The sequence below is a fragment of the Alosa pseudoharengus genome, unplaced genomic scaffold (assembly GCF_046254945.1).
Source record: "Alosa pseudoharengus isolate Yale_2024_CS ecotype anadromous, Long Island Sound unplaced genomic scaffold, YU_APseudo_1.1 YU_APseudo_1.1_scf_16, whole genome shotgun sequence".
Taxonomy (NCBI): Eukaryota; Metazoa; Chordata; class Actinopteri; order Clupeiformes; family Clupeidae; genus Alosa; species Alosa pseudoharengus.
Genome location: NW_027468630.1, coordinates 32,892,192 through 32,905,715, shown reverse-complemented (window position 1 = coordinate 32,905,715; position 13,524 = coordinate 32,892,192). Strand labels below are relative to the sequence as shown.

Below are 13,524 nucleotides of genomic sequence, written 5' to 3'. Positions count from 1 at the left end.
TTTCGGGCAAATCACAGCACTGAAACAGCTCTCATTAAAGTTTCCAATGACATACGCCTCAACACAGATTCAGGTAAAACATCAGTCCTAGTGCTACTGGACCTTAGTGCAGCATTTGACACTGTTGATCACAATATTTTACTACACAGACTAGAACACTGGGTTGGATTTACAGGCATAGTTATCAGCTGGCTAAAATCATATCTACAAGAAAGGAGCTTCTTTGTTGCCATCGGAAACTGTACCTCAACACCAACGTCCTTGACCTGTGGTGTTCCCCAGGGGTCGATCTTGGGGCCACTGTTATTCAACCTCTATATGCTCCCACTTGGACAAATCATCAAAAATAACTTGATTTCATATCATAGCTATGCAGATGACACACAAATTTACTTAGCTCTGTCACCAAACGACTATGGTCCTCTTGAATCTATGTGTCAGTGTATAGAACAAATCAACACCTGGATGCTCAAAATTTTCTTCAGCTGAACAAAGAAAAAACTGAAGTAATTATATTTGGTAAAGAGGAAGAAAGACTTAGGGTTGCCACTCTCCTTGACACAAAAGGGTTGAAGGCAAAGGATACAGTTAAAAATCTTCGTGTATTAATTGACAGTGATCTAAATTTCAACAGCCACATGAAAGCGATAACTAAATCAGCTTTTTACCACCTCAAAAATATTGCCAAACTCAGAGGGATGACATCAAAAAGGCCCCAACTGTAGCCAGTTTTAAATCTAGACTTAAGAACAAACTGTTCTCAGATGCTTTCTGCTAACTGTGCCGAGTTACAAATTCTGAATCTGCCTTGATAATTATTCTACTTTGTCTTTTATTACTTTTGCCTTTGTTTTTTGCTTACTAATTATTCTTTATTTTTAAATTATTTTCAGTTAGCCCACACATAAGCCTGATGCACAGTTATATACCAGCTAGCTACCATCACGCTCAACACCAACTCATCTACATCCAAGCTGGGTTTGAGATTGCACACTGAAAAAAACAGAAAGAAAAAAAAACGTTGACCTCTTGACTTTGTTTGGGTGGGCAAGACACAATGCTTAGGTGGGTTTAGCCCACCCTGGCCCCTGCCTAGAACCGGCCCTGTTTGTGTCCAATATTTGGAGTAGATGTACATTTGATAAATTAATTTTTAATATTTTTACACAAATATTAACTTTACCTGCTGGGTTCAGAAATTGTATTTGTGCTTGCTTGCAACTGGACTAACATTGAGAATGCAACATGTTAATCCCCTTCTTCAGTGAATGTTTGCATTTCCACTGTTACACAATAATGGGTCTTGCTTTACCTTCAATAAAACAATCACCACCTTTCCTTGATTACCTCACCGTTTCTTGACAGGTCAGAGAGCACTCCATATAGGTTAACAGGTTCACTATTACGCAGTATCAAGATTTTGGACCTGGCAGGCAGAGGATGGCAATGGTCCATATAATTTATTATGCCAGCGTGTGAGACTGTGCTGCTGATAACCTACTGCTCTGCTCACTGAAATTGCAAAAAAATCTAGTTGAATTCATATTAACCATATCAGAATTTAACTGCATTTCCAACAAACAACAAGCAATTAATGCTAAAGTATAATCTGGTATCTGGTCTGCCAGTGGGTATGAAGAAGAAGGAAAGCAGGTTAGGAGAAAATCTATGTCACTGAAATGTAGGCTGACATGAAAGGGGTGGTCTGTATCATAAACAGCAGACACCAATGGCTAGAACCAAATTCCTTGTGTCTCAACATATGTGGCCAATACAGTCTGATTTGATTCACCCCTATACAATATCATCTTAGTAGTGGGTGGCACTGTGTGTGGATGAGTGGATGATGGATCCATTAAGACATAAAAGAGAAGCTTTATTAAAAGGCATTGGTCAAATGCGCACATTGGTCCCACACAGGCAGCTTTGGCGTTTCAAAATTGGGGTGAAGCAGGGTGAACAACTTCATGTGAACAAACAGGACATGGGATATTAATGCTGATGGGTAATCTTTCGTGATAAACCCGGGGGGAAATCAGACGGGTGGCAACCATAATCCATATCATGCACATGGTGCGCCTCAATTGCGTCACGTTACTCCAGTTGAGTCCTAAGCATAGGGTGGGTAAATGATAAGAATGTACTGCGCCAAGGTGTCGTCTTGCATCGTGCATTTTCCCCCCAAGTCACGTTGCACACAGAACTCGTTATATCGACCAATACCAGGAGCCAAGAGGATATAAAAGCACACCCACGCAGCTTGCGATCTATTCCCAGAGTCAGAGAAGACAGACCGTCTCTAGTTTGCAGAATATTTGCCAAAATCAGGTCCGTGGACAATGCTGCGAGTCAGGTGTCTCAGAGGTGGTAGCAGGGGGGCTGAAGCAGCCCATCTGATTGGAGCAATGGTTAGTATACACAGCAGTAGGCCTACCATATTTTATTTTTTAGTTGGATATATTCAAACATTTTCAAGAACTTAATAAACCAATGGTCGGAATTTACATTGCTGAACAATTAAACACAATGTAAAACAACCAGATATATGCCTAATGTATACATTCATTCAAATTATTTAATTTGGTGGTTCAATTGTATTTTGATAAACTATATTTTGCTTAATTAAAGTTGCTGAATCAGCTCCCGTTAGCAATGCACTGCTGACTGACAGTGAACAGCTGGTAGAGGCAGCTGCGTTTTTACACGGATGTGAGCTATGAGGAATTTTGCATGCATCACAATTCCTCGGAATCATAATTTACATATCACAGTTTAACTAAAATGTTTCACCACCATACGATGTCTTTCAATAACTTCCAATTCGTTTAGAGGACTAGACCACGTGTCAGTTCTTCAATTTAATGCAGTAGAAGTTCTTGACGTGTACATGACTCGTAAGCTACGTGATGGCCACAGCTGAAGATTTCAAGAAGTTTCCATTCATTTTCACGGCTGGAAGTATGTTGTGAGAGCTCTAAAAAATGCGTGCTTCTGTTCTGTCCAGATTGGCCGCACCGTGTCGGGTTGGGTGCAGAGGGCTTTCCAGAGCACTTCCAGCTCAGCTGCAGCTGCTCAGCCCCGTATTGCAGTGGAGGAACCTGTTACTGACCTCGCACCCCAAGAGAGCCCGGTGTGCGCCTACAATGAATGGGACCCGTTGGAGGAAGTCATTGTTGGACGACCCGAGAACGCATGTGTCCCTCCATTCACTGTGGAGGTCAAGGTAGTGACCAAGCTTTGAATGCATTCAAGATGTCTCACACCCTGCACAAGCAGGGGCGCAGCTACCCATTTTTGAGGGGTAGGCTATGCAACAACAATATTGGCGCCCCCCCCCCCCCCAAAAAAAAAAAAAAAAAACTAAATCAAAACAAAAGGCCAATAATTTACACTATTACTGTGCATTAGTGTCTATTGAATATGTTTTTAAAGAAATGCTGCCAATTTGATGTTTAACTTGATGTTATACTTGATAAGTAGCCTATAGATAAATGGTGCATTGCCACTTTAAGAGAGTCTAAACGGTTCTCATAACGTCCTTTTGCCAGCTATTGCTTACAATGGATAAGGCTGATAGGCACTCTAGCCTTGTTTGTTTGCACCACATTGACAACACAATATTAAGTTATTACAAGGAGCCTTCATTGTAAGGATATGGAAACATGTAATGAGTTGCTGCTAGCATGACATTTCTGTTTGCAGTTGGCCATTAAAAGTGCAGTATGAGCATGGTAGCCACATAGCTATCTGAATGGAATAGGCTATGTTTCAATCGGAATTATGCTTAACAAACGCTAGTTAGTTTGTTAACATTCATATTTGCAAGCCTCCAAGTACAGACGTCACTTTAAATCCTACCTGTTGCCTTTCACCGTCCACTTATTTAACTGCTGTTGCATCCCTTGACATGCCATCTCCTTTTCCCTCTTTCTTTTTCTATTTTTAGTCGTCAACAGCTTTTTTTGCTGTATCCATCTTTTTCCATAGACGGCAACTCACTACTCGTAGGCCTATCTGCTCGCCCAGCGCTCACGGCGCCCCCACTCCCTCTTCTGTCAAAATTCTGATGGAATCTTATGAGATAGGGCGCCTACTCTAGCCTGTTAGTCCTCTAAAATGTTATAGAACATTGAGAAAATGTTGAAATGATTTAGAAACGGACAGCAGTAGCTACATATAGAAAATACCAAATATATTATTTTATTTTTTTTACCATCGCCCCCATGGAGCTGCGCCCCTATGCGCCGCATATAGCGCATACCCACTTTTTGCGCCACTGTGCACAAGGCAGAAAGATTTTCTCATTGTTTCTCTTCAAACAAGACCACTTACTTTGCCTGTCTATATTTTGACAGGCCAACACCTATGAGAAGTACTGGCCCTTTTACCAAAAATATGGGGGCCAGCCTTTCCCCAAGGACCACTTGAAGAAAGCTGTTGCTGAAATTGAGGAAATGTGCAATATTCTCCGCCATGAGGGTGTTACTGTGACAAGGCCAGAACCCCTTGACTGGTCTTTCGAATACAAAACCCCAGATTTTTCTTCTACTGGTAAAGTTAAAACTTTTTGTTATACAAAATTTGTCCAAAGCACTATAAGTGTTACACAATGTCCTGATTACTTAATTTCCTGCAGGGATGTATGCTGCCATGCCTAGAGATATCCTTATTGTCATTGGGGAGGAGATTATCGAGGCTCCAATGGCATGGAGGTCCCGGTTCTTTGAATACAGAGCGTATAGGCCTCTCATCAAGGATTACTTCAGGAGAGGGGCAAAGTGGACCACAGCTCCAAAACCTACCATGTCTGATGAGCTGTATGATCAGGTATGAAAGTTTCAATACAAAGTGATCCCGGTCAAAAAATAATTAAATAAAACTACAACGCTTACATGTATGATGAAAGAACTGTAAACATTTGAACCTTATTTAGATTGAGTTGTCATTGAAATACATGGCAGTTTTATGAAGATTCTTATTTTTGTATTTCCTTTATCATTTCTTCCTACATCATTGTGCATAGGACTACCCTATTCGCACTGTGGAGGACAGGCACAAGCTGGCAGCCCAGGGCAAGTTTGTGACCACTGAGCACGAGCCCTGCTTCGATGCTGCTGATTTCATAAGGGCTGGGACAGATATCTTTGTGCAAAGGAGTCAGGTTTGTAAATCAAGCATGATTTCCTCTACAATTATGAGTAAAGGGTAACCTATTGCAATGTAAACAGCTTGCACTAATTTCAGATTTGCACAGTTTAATATGATGAACTGATATGGCCATTTTTTCCCAACAGGTTACAAATTACATGGGTATTGAATGGATGCGTCGTCACCTTGCCCCGACATACAAAGTGCACATCATTTCCTTTAAGGACCCCAATCCCATGCACATTGATGCCACTTTCAACATTATTGGTCCTGGCCTGGTGCTGTCCAATCCTGATCGCCCATGTCGCCAGGTGGGTACAAGTGGAAAACCATGGATGATATTTTGGCTGATTGCCGATGTTGGACTGCAGACATCTTTTTTATTATTATTATTTTATTATTTATAGGAATTAGCCTATTACTCTAATCGTAATGGCTTCCTTTTTAGATACAGAAAATACTTCCTCTGATTATACCAGAAATGTATTCTTTAACAAATGTAGACATTATTTCAAGAAAATAATTTTTAAAAAGTCAAATATGGCACATTTTTAAACTTACATTTTCAAATGAAAATCTCAGTCTTATCCTACTTGAACAGGGTTGTATGATGCCTGCCTGAGACCTTGTCTGAGAGAGCTAGATTGGCAGACATGTTCATTATCTGCTAATGCAGATTATCACATTTCTTCAGTAATTGTTAGCCGATACCTTTGTTTTGCCGATATTATTGTACATCTATAGTGCTACACATTAATATTCAATCTATGGCAGATTATGGGGCCATTGGGAGCATGTGTAATTTATTTTCTCATAGAATTTTGTGGTGAGAGATCTCCCAGAGGTGTAAGCCATTGCTTACCTCACATACCATGCCAGAGCAAGGCTGTTTGGACATGAAAATGTGCTGCCCTCTTGTGGTATAATGTTGCAAGACTTTACAATGGAAGCTAACAAAAACTTCTCTCTTTCAGATTGAGATGTTTGAGAAGGCAGGCTGGACAGTGGTAAAACCCCCAACACCTCTGATTCCAGATGGTGGGTTTATAACGTGATTATAAATAATCCAAAGTTATCATTTACGGTTGAGTTTGAAGTAGATTTCTATGATATCCTGTATATGTCTAATGGATATGGTCATGTAATCGTTACTCCCTTGGTAGATCATCCTCTGTGGATGTCCTCAAAATGGCTGTCCATGAATGTCCTGATGCTGGATGATAAACGAGTCATGGTTGATGCCAATGAGACCACCATCCATAAAATGTTTGAGAGTCTTGGTAAGTTTAAATGACTTCCCTATGAGCCAGACTTTACTAAAGGTCTAACACATTGAAAAATATAGTTTAGTGAAATGTTTTTGTGGTTCTAAAGTTTTAAATTCATTTCTCCTCCAAAAGGCATTAAAACAGTCAAGGTGAGCATCCGTCATGCCAATTCCCTTGGAGGTGGCTTCCATTGCTGGACAACTGATGTTCGTCGTCGTGGTACCCTGCAGTCTTACTTCCATTAGCCATGCCAGAAAGTAGCAGTTGTTATTGAGCTTTGAATCTTATCTCAAAAATAATCAATGATACATTTTTTGCTCTTACTAAAAGGCCTAAACTACTGCAAGTTGATTTCACAAAGCTGTGTGTGTTGAAGCTTTTGCAAAAATTGACGTAAGAAACAGCAACAATAAGACAACCACATTACTATTAACATCTCAATAATTACTGCATTTCTGGCCAGCTATGGTTTAACATCTATTGTAAGCGTGACTGCTGTCATTTGTAAATTGGGCAGGGTACATTTTTGGTATGAATATCAGGACAAATGAACATGGGGGTCGTTTTCTACCTCCTTTGCAGAATCCAGCAGATATTACTGATTGTCTTAATGATTATACAGTGAACCTCTTTTTTTAATTTTGTATCTATTTTCTAAAGTATTATTTAATGTTGTCATAGCAGGTCATAACAATTTTCACTGTAACCTTATTTGAAAAAAGAACACAACACTAATGTAAATATTTTATATTGTTATTGGCATATATATCCCCAAAATACTTTTTTATACATTTGCATAACAAATTGAAGGTCCATATCAAATATACCTTTTGCCTCAATGGTCACCTGCAATAACAGGTCTGAGCCAGGTATAGTCAATCTAACCATATGCTTTGCTGCAGTCATAGGGAATTCTTAAATCTGCATGCGCTTAATAGGACTATTTCCTGAATATAGTGGATTTCCTCTTTGCATTTAAAGCAATACTGTCATTTAATTCTTCCATGCAATCATTCAGAAGGCCAGACAGTGGTTTTCAGAAAAGATTGCGTGAAAGGAGAGGATGGAATATGACAATGGCTTTAGGTTGCTTTATGATGTTTTCTAAACAACCAAATTAAAAACAAACTTGTAAAAGTTATCTGTGGCTTTGTTTCTTTGGGGAAAATGAGTACAGACCAATCTTAAAGGAATAAGACATTTGATGGGAATTTTTGTGGGAAATTTGTGGGAATAAACGAAATGATCCAAAGTTGTCTATGGGATTTTCCAGGACTAATTAGGCTACTTTGGGAAACCAGGTAAATCATGACGAAATCCATGACCACTCTGTGCTCCTTACAGGATTACAGGATATGGACTGAATTTTATTCACTGTAATATTCTTTCAACATCAGTAGTAAAAATGGGTGGATTGACGATCCGTACACATTTATGTGCCAATCACGGTCTCTTGTTTAGCAGGCTTTCTTAATAATGTCTGTGTCAAAGTGTGGCACAACATATGATAAAACTGTATTCCTTACTGACTCATAATGACAAAATGGGTTCAATCAGATTCAATGGGTTCTTTGAATCGTCACAGATGGGGTTTTTCACAGATGGGAGTGGCTCACTGCCTTGCTCCCACAATTTTGTGTGACTCTTAAAAGTGAACACTGGTTCATAAGAACTAGCAATCTGCAGGCACATTTCAGCTACACACCATTCTTCATCACTGAACTTAATAACTTTGATGTTTCACTGGGTCATCTGATGTAACTGTACTAAACTCATAGGTAACTTCAGTCTACCACACACTGTCCACTAGTGTGATCAGGACAGTGGCTGTACCAATAGGTCTGCCCACTACCTTCTGTGATAGTAGATGTCGACCAGGAGCATGGACACTACTCAGGCCTGAGTTGCCCCCTAGTGAGGCATCAGCAGCACTGGAATTATCCACCTTCATCACTGGCATTTGTGATCCAAAGCTCTGAAGTTCAAAATGAGTTGTCAGTTTTGTTCCAGTCTTACAAAAGCATGAATAGAATGGCTCTGCAGCCAATGAAAGAATGAACGTCTACAGAGTAGATCACTAATATTTTATGTACATTTTCCTCGTCAGACAACAGGTTTTAGATAGCTGCAAAAGTCTGTTAATCATTTACAAATATGACAGGGCTAAACCACCATGTGCTGACTAATATATTTGCATAGCATAGGTAATGTTATCAACATCATCAGCAAAGACTGGCATGAGGTCACCAAGTTCAATCTAGTATTAAAAAGGAACATGTTTCAATTTATATGAGTATATGAAAGTATAACCAATGTTCAATTTAAGGTGATTGTTAAAGCAAGGAATATCATGAAATGCAAGAAAATATTAGGTAATATTGTAATGAGGTTCTGTCACATTAAAACCTTCATTAAAACCTTGACCTTCAAATTTTGTATGTGATGTTATGAACTGTGCTTCATTATCTTCAGGACACTAAATTCAATTGTATTGTACCAACAGATGTCATTGCTAGAGCTACATGTGTGAACTTGAAAGATGAAGCAGCTGAAAGATGGTGATGCATAATATACATTGAACCCACACTCTTATATCACATGTAACTGCTGCCTATTATCATTATCTGTTGACACACTGGAACACAGCTATAATAGAAGTTAACGCTCTCGAAATAGTTACAGTATACAATAGTTGTTCCAGTTGGCCCACCACTACCATCTACTGGTGAATAAAACACACCATGACGTGAAGGAAAAAGAGGAACAAGCACTGACAGCTTATACCCGTAAACCAGAAAATGATTAATGAAGAATGAGAAAATGCCCAATAAAACGTTATCATAACGATACGATACCAAATTAATCTGAAGACTGTCACATGTTAATGTACCATATTTTAAGTGTGCACTCCATGGATGGATGGTACATGTGAACATTTACAGTAGGCTATGCCATGTCCATTAGCCCGGACAAGCCACAGAGGTGCTGCTGCTCTAGGCTTTGTGTCCTGCTGGGCCCATCTGGGTTAACTGGTGTTTAGGGAGCCAATAGGGGTCAGTCAGACTTTTAGACATTCACAATCTGGTTGGAGATATCTAATAGAAAACTATTCTGGCCTTTCCATCTTTCATCACATGAGGGGTGAGAAAGATGAAAAGCCCCCACCCCACCCTGATGATCATGCAGGAGTGATTCAATTGGCTGTTTGAAGGGGATGTCAGTCAGAGAGCATTGCATTAACCAGTGCAAGTATTATCATCTTAACTCCCTGGGCTGACCTAGTGCCTATGGTGTGCTGTTTGTTTATGTGAAGAAGAAAAATGTCTGAATTTAATAAACTAGGTGGATATATAATTAAGGGCTATTTTTAGCAATGTGAGAAACACGTGTTTCCCTAAGTCCTGAATAGATGAAAATGTGTGATATTGGTAATGTATCTGTGGGGTGAAGAGTTGGTTGTCTCCTTTGCTTTTTTTTATTAGGTGTTTCTGTTCAGCAGTTTCGTATATGCATACTCTGTGTTGAGCACTTGGCAGTGAAAAGACAAGAGTGAGCAAAAAAAGAAAAGAACAAAAATCAAATAGCCTACATCCCCATCTGATGGTTTTGACTTGGTTTCATAACCCTACCTCCCCTGTTTGGCTCTTTTGCGTCAAAGTAGGTAGAATGTGATTAGACTTGCGTAATTTATTTGGCAGCACAGCTGTAGACATAAACGCTATGAAAATATATCTGTTGTTTAAAGGGATAACGTAAGACCGCAGATACTGGACTGGACAAAGGTGAAAGGGAAGTCACGTGAAAACAGACGATCCACACCATATTTACTCAAACACACGAGATCACTATGCAATTGAAACACAAACCTGTGCTCGACGCATCCATTAAATCGCGATGGAATGGAAAACGTTTTTAACGACATGATATGTGTCGAAAAAACGCAGTGACAGTATCTCAAACGTTAGCAATTGCAGTACATTTTCAAAGTTCCCTCGGAAAATGGGTACCTCCCAGCTGCGGGCTAGCTGTCGCTGATTAGCTCCGTTCAGCTCATTTGCATTAACGTCAGTAAAGGCTGGAGGTCAATCCTTGCGGGTGCTTTTATTGGATCTGCTGCTGTCAAGCAGTGCTGAAGAATTGGAAGGGCAAACGCGAGTAAGGCAGAGAAAGACTAACAGAAGACACAATTATGTGGCTGATTTCTACCTTTACGTCTAAAAATGACCAACATAAGATTTCCTTTTGGGGGACCTGAAACTTACCGCCGTATATCATTTTCTGTTTTTGTGCGATTGCATTAGGCAGAGGTGGTACCACAGATAATTTGACAGCCTCTACATCTTTTTTTTTTTCAAAAAGAGGAAAAATTGTGGGCCTTTGATTCACTGCTGCCCATTTTAATGCTTCAACCTACTGAGGATTTTTTTCTTTCCACGTTGACAATGGTTGCTTGAATGGGGTTTTACGCAATGAATTATATTTTTCGTAATAGTTATTTTTTTGGCAGATAAATGGAATGTTTTATTGGACTACACGCATTTTGTTGCACGGGGGAGCCTTCAAATCGGAGCGAATGCCGGAGGAATACTATGCTTAGTGAATATTTGAGCCTGTTGATGATGAATGGCACAGAAGTGGAGCAAACTGTCGTGAGAACCGGTTTGTGCCTAATGTCTTGAATTGAAGTGGGTAACCAGATTGTGAAAGGAAAGGAGGACATCCCACTAAATTGGATGTTTTTGGGTGGAGAAGGCGACATAACCCAAAGGCACGGAAGAAAATGGATAAAACTATTACATAAATCGAGGAGGACTGGCATTCACTAGTGAAGAGCAAAGTTAAGAATGTGTAAATGATGTGGTACGAAGAGGAGTGCTGCGAGTGTGATAGATAAATAGCATATGGGATTGGGCTGTCGAATTGAAGTGTAGCGGGATTAATGTTAGCGAGAAAAAAATCGCCACTTTGAAACAAAATATACTGTCTATAATTTACTTCATGTAAAAGGCAGAAAGGAAATCTGTTTCCTGGTTGGGGGGTGGGGGGAAGGAAGATATATTATTCATGGTCTCAGTGAGGGAAGCGGTGGAGAGAATGTTGCATTAAGATTAAAAAGGAAAAAAGAAGACGTCAAGGAGAAACCGAATAATTGGAGGGCAGAAGCAGAGCACTTAAGCAAAATAAATTGGTTAAAGTGGCGTTGAAGCATGGGCTGTGCTTCAAGCATTCATATCTCTGATAGGGTGGTCTATCATAGTGGAAAAGAGTCCGAGGAGTCCCACTCGCCCCAGCAGACCAATACCACTCAGCAATCTCAGCAGCAAGGAAATCCAGCCCAAGGATTACCAATTAAACCCTCAAGTTGCAAGGTGAGACTTACACACGTTGCTTCTACTGGTGAACATGGTGTAAATACCTTTCTTTCTCTCTCTTTCATGTGTAAATTGTGCACACAATTAATATCTTATAGTCATCGAACATCATCAGTTGTGTAGACTGTCCAAATAGCGAATCCCTTGGAATTTTTCGATCTTAATGCAGCCAACTGTGACCTACCGAGCTCGGACTATGACATATCAATATTATGAACGATTCTACCTTACCCCTCCCCACATGGGTTTGGTAATTGTTTGCAAAATCTCCCTTAGTTTGGCGACATTGTGACGCATGGTTCGTCTCCACCTATCAAATAGTTCACAGCCGAGTTGGTCCACAGGATCTTGACATCATCATTAAGCATCCCTTTCAGTTTCGTGTGGGTGTTGCTGATGACAATCTGTGTACATTTATCGGAAAATATCGTAATGTCTTGTGTCTAGCTAACTTCAAAATTAATAACTTCAAAGCTCAGTTCCGAGGAGGTCTACATTTTAGAGAATTCATTTCATAATTCCATCTCCCATTGACTGTTTTATCTACTGAGAATCAGGGACTAACTCTTTACCTATGTCCTGCTGACATGACATGTAAATGGCGATTTTACTGTCTGGAAAAATCATATTTGTAGCTGTAATCCTGCTGACAATGGAAGGAGTTTGCTTGGAATGCTTTCTTTACACCCTGGGGGTTTAAATGGTGTACATATTCTCAGATTTACAATAATGGCACATCATATCACATACTATACTGAGGAAAAGCCCTGCCAGAAGAGACATGCACTGCAGTGTAGGCCCACTTGCACATCTCTGACAACAGGTCAGTTTGGCCTTGGATACATGGTCACATTTGTTGCCTTTTGTGTTGAAAACAGATTTTGTTGCAATTTGCTATTTTATTCAGCCTCCTTTAGGTGATCATAATTTCAGAAGCACATATGTACATGCATACAGAAGTATCCTCAAAGTCAGACATATGCTAGGTGTAGGCTTATGCAGGCCCTAGTCAACTGATTTTCATTCGAGGAATAATGCTCTCCTGATATGTCATAGCTGTGACCAGTGTGACTGCTTTCGCACATTGCATACATGTTGCTATTGCTATGATTGCATGCATGTTGCACAATAATGAAATTGCAATGATCTTTAGGGCGACTTATGAGCTGAGTAAAAACATAAAATCTAGGCTCGTTGGGCTGTTTGTGATTGGCCTTTTGGCATAAACTATGGGCTGAGCTCCTGCACTGTGAGAGACCTTGTGACATGGTGGTCTTAGGTTAGACATAGCCGTTAGTGCTAAGAAAATGATTTCTGGTATCTTTTTACCTCCTGAAGGTCCCATGAAATATCAGTGGTGCACACATTCTGATGACCAAACTTGTAATTGATGTGGTCTTGGAATATGTCCAACTATAACTGTGTAAGCAATTAAAGGAAAACTATCACCTTACAGTTCACAAACATAAACATGGAGTGAGCTCATTATCATTCCGTTATGCTTTTTGAAATCTCATAGCAGATGTACAGCACAGAAACAGGATTTCATACAATAGACTATATATTTTTAACGTATGCCATTACAGTGTAAATGAGTGCATCTTTAGATATAAGGATTCATAATATCCTTCTTTGTTAATTATTTGGATATTAAAATATCATATATTTTCGCATGACCATAATGATGGTTACTCACAGAAATTATATACTAAATGGAGATTCATTCAACCAAATGG

General features: G+C 39.7%; 2 protein-coding genes across 2 annotated transcripts in view; both read left to right on the top strand.

The window, feature by feature from the left end:
* Positions 1–2,230: 2,230 nt before the first annotated feature.
* Positions 2,231–7,237, top strand: gatm (glycine amidinotransferase (L-arginine:glycine amidinotransferase)). Its single transcript, XM_076288221.1, has 9 exons — positions 2,231–2,408; positions 3,005–3,223; positions 4,356–4,551; positions 4,637–4,827; positions 5,024–5,161; positions 5,295–5,459; positions 6,123–6,186; positions 6,312–6,428; positions 6,549–7,237. Exons 1-9 carry the CDS (start codon positions 2,340–2,342, stop codon positions 6,659–6,661), a joined length of 1,272 nt encoding a protein of 423 aa, XP_076144336.1. The 5' UTR covers positions 2,231–2,339; the 3' UTR covers positions 6,662–7,237.
* Positions 7,238–10,539: 3,302 nt separating this feature from the next.
* Positions 10,540–13,524, top strand: part of pde8a (phosphodiesterase 8A) — a 36,473-nt gene continuing 33,488 nt past the window's right edge. The window contains exon 1 of the mRNA XM_076287758.1: positions 10,540–11,785. Coding sequence (XP_076143873.1) covers positions 11,624–11,785 — 162 coding nt within the window. The 5' untranslated portion in view covers positions 10,540–11,623. The remainder of the gene's footprint in view (positions 11,786–13,524) is intronic.

What these genes read in the sequence shown, in the direction of transcription:
- gatm (XM_076288221.1), top strand. Translation starts at nt 2,340, where the DNA reads ATGCTGCGAGTCAGGTGTCTCAGAGGTGGTAGCAGGGGGGCTGAAGCA. An exon ending in CATTCACTGTGGAGGTCAAG is followed by an intron (nt 3,224 to 4,355) that starts GTAGTGACCAAG and finishes ATATTTTGACAG; the next exon opens with GCCAACACCTATGAGAAGTA. An exon ending in CCCAGATTTTTCTTCTACTG is followed by an intron (nt 4,552 to 4,636) that starts GTAAAGTTAAAA and finishes AATTTCCTGCAG; the next exon opens with GGATGTATGCTGCCATGCCT.